The sequence below is a fragment of the Ipomoea nil genome, unplaced genomic scaffold (genome assembly GCF_001879475.1).
Source record: "Ipomoea nil cultivar Tokyo-kokei standard unplaced genomic scaffold, Asagao_1.1 scaffold0207, whole genome shotgun sequence".
Lineage (NCBI taxonomy): Eukaryota > Viridiplantae > Streptophyta > Magnoliopsida > Solanales > Convolvulaceae > Ipomoea > Ipomoea nil.
The window spans coordinates 1076884-1084438 of NW_017616635.1; the positions used below are offsets into that span (position 1 = coordinate 1076884).

Sequence of the window (7555 nt, forward strand, 5' to 3'; positions counted from 1 at the left end):
ATATATATAAGTGATAGTAGTATATTTATTTATGTAATTAACTATATATATATATATATATATATATATATATATATATATATATAAGTGTACTGTTATATATATATATGGTGTACTGTTATATATATATATATATATAAGTGTACTGTTATATATATATATATATAAGTGTACTGTTATATATATATATAAGTGTACTGTTATATATATATATTTGGGGACGGGGCAGGGCGGGGCGGGGAGGGTTGTCCCCATCCCCGTCCCAGTCCCCAACGGGGAATCACAAATATTTCCCGTCCCCGTCCTCGTTCCCCGAAAATTTTCTCCATCCCCGTCTCTTTCGGGGCGGGGATCGGGGATCCGATCCCAGTCGGAGACGGGGCACATTGCCATCCCTAATCACACATAACCAATGCATGCATAATATCCTCATTTGCAACTCCACACATGGCACACACCGGATCAACCTCTACTCTTTTTATAATCAAGTTATTGGTAGTAGGAAGGATATCACTTAAAGCTCTCCATAATAAGGTTTTCCATTTGGGTGGGATTTTCTGTTTCCACAATGTGAGCCACTTAGTAAACTCCATATTTCCAGTATTCTCGTAGTTTCCCAACATACATCTGTACCCATTTTTAACCGTGTAGTAGCCTCTGGGATCCCCATGCCAATACCACATATCATCATAATCTGGGGAGATTGGTATTTTTAAAATCCTGGCCACATCATTGGGTTCAAAAATATCCGTAAGTAAGTCGTGATCCCATGTACCCGTTTCTTGGTCAATTAAATTGACTACTCTGGCACTACTCAGCTGGGGTGGCATTTCTGTCTGGATCATAGGGTCTTCCTCATCTTGTAACCAAGGATGTCCCCATACCGAGGTAGATTTTCCATTCCCTACTCGTCTTCTTACCCCACTACAAATTAAACCCTTCGCCGCCATAATACTTCGCCAACAGTGGCTTGGATTATTTCCAAGAATTGCATCAGTAATAGTTTGCTTAGGATAATATCTCGCCTTATACACTTTAGACACCAGAGATTCTGTATTGGTAAGTAATCTCCAAGCTTGTTTTCCTAACAGTGCCACATTGAAAGCTCTTAGGTCTTTAAAACCCAACCCACCATATTTCTTTGGGATACATAATTTATCCCAGACTTTCTAATGAATTTTCTGATCAGTTCCTGAGCCCCACCAATACCTATTCATTAAACGCTCAATAGCCGTACAAACAGAAACAAGTAATAAGAAAACACTCATCGAGAAAGTAGGCATAGCTTGAGCCACACTTTTCAATAAGACCTCCTTACCCGCTTGTGACAATAACTTTTTATTCCAAGATCCTATTCTCTGTCTGATCTTGTCCTCAATATAGGCAAACGCTGCTTTTTTATTCCTTCCAATAAACGATGGCAATCCAAGATATTTTCCATAGTTAGGAGCCTGGGTCACACCCAATACCTGTGCCACATCTTCCCTCTCTTCTTCCGTCGTATTCTTACTATAACATATACTGGACTTGTGATAATTAACAGCCTTTCCAGACAGTTTTTCATATAAGGATAGGCAACCTTTAATCTCATTAGCCTCCTGCACAGTTGCTTTAAAAAATAATAAACTATCATCAGCAAAGAAGAGATGAGAGATAGGGGGGCACCCCTAGCTACTCTGCAACCATGTATCAAACCCCTATTCTGCGCTTGCTGTAACAACAAAGAGAGGCCTTCAGCACAAATAATAAACAAGTATGGGGATAATGGATCACCTTGTCGTAAGCCCCTAGTTGGTAATACCGTAATAGTGAATCACTACGTGTTCCATTCACCAGAAAGTTGTAGGATACAGTAGTAACACACATCATAATAAGATCAATCCACTTATCAGTAAAACCCAGGGCCACCATCATACCCTTTAAAAAAGGCCATTCCATTCGATCATAGGCTTTCGCCATATCCAATTTCAAAGCACTCCACCCAACTACTCCACACTGTTTCCTGTTCAAATAATATCCTACCTCTGAAGCAATCAGAATATTATCCGTTATTAATCTGCCAGGTATAAATGCACTTTGAGACTCGGATATAATACTATCCATCAGGGGTTTCATTCTTTGAGTAATCATTTTGGCCATAATTCTATAGATTACATTACTTAGCGCAATCGGTCTTAAATCAGAGACCTGCTCAGGAACATCCTTTTTTGCGATTAACACGACATCTGTATTATTCAAACCAGGGGGCAACGAGCATGTATTCAGACAGTTTACAATAAAATTTGAAACATTACTCCCCACAATATCCCAAAAATTCTGATAGAACCTCGGGTTCATCCCATCCGGTCCCGGTGCCTTATCAGGATACATCTCAAACAGAGCATCCCTCACCTCACCAATCTCAAAGGGCCGCACTAATAAATCATTTTGTGCCTGACTGACTCGTGGAGTAACATTACTAAAAATCAGGTCACCATTCATGGGGTTACCAGACGTAAATATATGCTTAAAATAATCCAGAACCACACCCGTCATACTATCCCCTTCCACCCAATCACCATGATTATCCATAATTTTAATTAAAGTATTCTTTTTCCTTTGGTTCGAGGCATACTTGTGGTAGAATTTTGTGTTGGCATCCGCATCTTTGAGCCAGTGATGTTTGGCCCTCTGTCTCTAGTATACATCCTCCTGCATCTCCACCCGGCATAAATCCACTTCCATGCGGTTGTACTCGGCTAGTGAGGCCGGATCGGTACATCCCCTGAGACGGTCCTGCATGTCTTTTCCGGAGCAGTCCAATTTTCTCCCCAAACTTATGGTAATGGTCTCCCCCCCAACGGGTTAACCGGTTCCCACAATGTCTAATGCAATTTTGCGTGCCCCCTCCTCTCTCCTTCCTCCCATGATTCAGCAACTATAATCCTACACCCCTCATCATAGAGCCATGCCATCTCAAACCGAAATCGTCTTGCCCCATCTCTTCTGGCCCCATAATGTCGAATTGCCATAAATATAGCCGAATGATCTGATTTCCTTGTCATTAGATTCGCAACTGTGGCCCCATTAACAATATCCCTCCACTGATCAGAAACAAGTACCTTATCCAGTTTCTCCTGAATCCATCCAGGAGTGCCTTTGCCTGTTTGCCATGTGAACTGATAGCCAGTCATTGGTAGCTGAGCTAAACCACACTAATCTATAGTCTCTCCAAAGCCGCGTAAGAGACTATTCGGGTGTGGATTACCTCCCTTCTTCTCATAATGATACAAGAGATCATTAAAGTCGCCAATTACAATCCAGGGTAAATCAGATTGTGTTGCCAACAATTTTAACAAATCCCATGATTCAGTTCTGCATGTTCTCTCTGAATAACCATAGTAGCAAGTCATCCTCCAATTGGGAAAACCACTTATACTCACCTCCACATCAATATGCGTTTTTGAGTAACCCAGTAATCTTGCAGTATTATTCTTTTTCCAAAGTAGTGCCAAACCACCACTACGGCCCGTATTATCAACATAAAAAAGTCCTTCATAACCAATCCTGACACGAACACGTTCAGCATGTATTCGCCCCACTTTCGTTTCCATAAGAAATACAAAATCAGGCTTCTTCCTGGACACCATGTCCACAATTTCTCGAACTGTCCGTGGATTGCCCAAGCCACGACAGTTCCAGCTCAGCGTACTCATTGTTGTGGGCGGGTCTGGGAACCAGAGCCCGCCTGTAGCAAGTTTTTTGAACCATCAGCCATGTTAACATCCATACCAGTCAAGTGTTCCCCCATACTCTCGTTCCGGTTATCCTGCCTGCGGCGTTTAGCCAATGCCGTAATACCATCCTCCTCTTCAGTTTGGTGCCGGACCTGATCATTCATATCTGGACGTTCCGGCGCCCCACCCTTATCCACGGCCCGGTGCTCCGGCGGGTCCTCAGACGTAAGTAGCCAGGGTTCCCCGATTGGCCGTGGGCTTCTCATCTGGCCAGCTCTCATCCAGACCCCAAACGGATATTGGTCGGGCGTCAACACCGAGTCCCTAGCTTTCAAACAAAATTTGTCCGAATGCCCCAACCAACCACAAAAATAGCAAAAGGTATGCAACCTTTCATACTTAAAGTTTACCCATCCCCATGACTTGTCCCGCCGAATTAACTTCATTCTCCTTTTTAGAGGTCTATCCACATGCATACAAACCCTAATTCGGTAGAACGCTTTTAGAGGCCCCTTCATCTGTCTTTCATCAACCTTTAGGAACTTCCCCATAAAGTTCCCTGTCTGTTTAAGCACCGCTATAGTATTATAACCAACCGGTAGGTTATAAACCTACACCCATAAATCAATAGTATCAAGCACCATATCTTCCGGCAATTGACCATCCTTCACCTCCTTGCATACAAGCGTACAATTCTCAAAGGACCACGGCCCCTTATCTAAGACCTTCCGGACATCCGTTTCGTGATGTAACACAAATTGGAAGAGGTTCGGTTGAAGTTCTGTGATATGCACTCCTTTAACCGGTTTCCACGCCGAGGCCATGACTTGCCGCATGTATTCAACTTTGATCAATCGTTGCGTTAAGAAACGGCCTACCAAGGTCCATGAGTTCGCCAACGTTGCTGTTTCTCCGTCGTCCACCGGCGCCACCTCGACACCATGTCCTCATCCTCCAATACCATTTCTGCCCATCTCTCCGACAAGCCTGCTATGTTACTGCCGCTCGCCGCCATCATATACTGTTTCGTCGCCTAGTAAAACAAGCGGAGACCGGAAGATCGTTCGTCGCCTGCTATGTTACAGTCACCTGCTTTGGGGAGCCGAGGAATCTCGCACGTCGGAAAACCCTAATTTAGGGAGAAAAATCGAGAGAATCCCTTATCGTTAGGGAGAGAATAAAAACAGGCTCATCTACTAGCTAAATTTGTTCGATTGACTTTTTTTTACAGGTTAATAACAGGTTGCCTATTCAATTATTAAAAAATATAATAAATATATATAACAAAAAAATTGTTTATTTGTTTTTCCAATGGAGTTTGCTCGGTACACCGGAATATTGCATAAAAAGATGATAAAACTGAGGTGTGAAAATAGAGATAGCATCCTCGGAGAATAGATTCCATCTAGCCTACGGATGGAAGTCTTTCCGAGAAGCCAACAAGATAAAGATTGGGGATTGGTGTTCCTTCACCTTGGTTAATCCAGACAGCACAGAAACTATGGTTCTGTTGGTTAAAAAACTACTCAAATGAAAATGGATAAATTAAGATCGAATATATATCATCTCATTGCTGCTCTGACCAAACGTGGAATGAGTTGATATTTTTGGATCTTTTCTGTTACTATGTTTTGTGTAAATTTTCTGGGTGGATCGAATCTATTGTGTATAATTTTTGCAAGCTTTTTGACTTTTTTTTTTGTTTGTTCTTGAAAACTGAAACGTTGGATTCAGTTTTAGCATCCATGCTTTATCCTCTTTTTGTAAGCTCTGATAATTTTTCATATTACAACCTTTTTCTATGAATCAGAAACTCCCAACCTTTTGTATCTCTGGGTGAAAGCAAATGGGTTTTGATAACAGAAGACTTGCAATTTGGATTCCAGATTATGGTTTTTCTTGAATTTTGGGAAATTCTTTTTTTTTTGTTATATATATATATATATATATATATATATATATATATATATATATATATATATATATATGTTAGAAATTTATATAGTAATGGAGATTAATGTTTCAGATGGACTACCAAGAAAGCTTAAATAATATTTGGAGTTGTGGAGTTATAAATATTATTTTAGTTTGGTAGAAAGTAAAATGGGAAATATGCTTTTCGTTTGGTTTCGGCCATTAAACTTCACTTTCGGCAAAATGAAGTTTCGGCCAAATGAAACCTTTCGGCCAAATGCTTCTTTCGGCCAGATGATCGAAGCTAACGAAAGTGGACTTTCGTTAAATGAGAATTCACTTTCGTCTATGTAAGTACATGCACGTAAGTTCACTTTGGTTTTAATTTGGAAACTTTCGTTGATTTCCATGTTGGAGCATGCATGTCGAACAAAAGTAATATATATATGTTCATGATTCAGCCTTAATGAAATTAACGAATGTTGTTTTCGTTTGTTTGCTTTCATATGTGCTGCATGCATGGATCTTTATTATATATATATTAATTATTTACTTTGCATGGTAATAACATGCAATGTTATAATAAATATATATAATATATATATTTTACTTTGTTATTTTGTATGCTGTGCATGAACCTACGTAGGTCCATGTCTTATGACATATATATGGTTCAATGTTTTCCCATGTATGATAGATCAGATAAGATATATCTTATGGAAGTTAAGTTTTAAATTTGAATAAGTAACTTCCATGTAACCTCTCCTAACCATCAAAATATGTTATATAAATATTTGGAGAGACATCTGAAGAAACACAGAGAAAAGTTAACATATGCTATTGATGGAGGCAATCAACTTGCAGGAAACCAAGACATTTCACAGGCTTACAATTCTACAGGAAATTCTCAAACAAAGCAACTTGAGAATTTCATTCATCTTCTTGTATCCCATAAGATTAAATCTTGAACCTTGTTGCTTTTATAGAGGGAGATTTAAAGCTTATAGGAAAGTGATTACACGCCTGAAGATATCAAATGATCCAGTTTTTGTTCCCTGTTGTATTCTGTATTATTGTTGTATCTCAAATGTATTACAGCTTACAAGCACCTTTTTCCAACAATATATATATATATATATATATATATATATATATATATATATATATATATATATATATATATATATATATATATATATATAATATTTTAATAATTAAATAGGCAACATGTTAGCAACCTGTAAAAAAAACCAATTGAACAAATTTAACTAGTAGATGGGTCTATTTGATACTTAATTTAGTTTATGGTGGGAATTGAGCACTTCATTGTACTAGATGAGTCTATTTGACACTTCTGCCTTTTAAAAACAATTGAGGTGGATAAAGTAGTTACGTAAATAATACATGGGAAAATGTGCTATAATTAAATAAATCATGGGGAAAAAGTGTCATCTTCCCACATTATTATTGTTGTAGTTGTTGTTGTTGTTGTTATTATTATTAGAGTTAATTCCCAAAATGGTCCTCCGACTATGGATTTTTCTCAAATTGGTCCCTTGACTTTTAATTTCTCCAAAGTGGTCCTCTGACTTTTGAATTTTAAGCCAAAATGGTCGTCCATTAGCTTTGGCGTTAATTGGTGTTAAAACAAAAGGTAAAATTGAAAATTTAGGTATTGCACTCCAATTTAAAGCAATTTGTGATTCCTTATAGCAATCTGCGCACATATTTCTTCAAATTAAGTTTTTGCTCTCCTAAACCTGCAATCAAAATGTGGGATAATCATCTAGAAGACCAGAAATCTTTGTCTTTGGAAGGTTGTGGATGAAGTTGAAGATGAACTTTTTTGGCATTCTAGTTAATTATCTCACATTTTGATTGCAGATTTAGGAGGGAAAAAACCTAATTTGAAGAAATATATGCAC

At 38.6% G+C, this 7555-nt stretch overlaps 1 protein-coding gene across 1 annotated transcript; it reads right to left on the minus strand.

Annotated features, from left to right (window-relative positions):
• Positions 1 to 395: 395 nt before the first annotated feature.
• On the minus strand, positions 396 to 950 carry LOC109191694. The gene has a single exon (XM_019342336.1). It carries the CDS (start codon positions 948 to 950, stop codon positions 396 to 398), a length of 555 nt encoding a protein of 184 aa, XP_019197881.1.
• Between the last annotated feature and the right edge of the window lie 6605 nt (positions 951 to 7555).

Bases quoted from the DNA above. Each gene is read 5' to 3' on its own strand.
- LOC109191694 (XM_019342336.1), bottom strand. From the start codon at position 950: ATGGCGGCGAAGGGTTTAATTTGTAGTGGGGTAAGAAGACGAGTAGGG.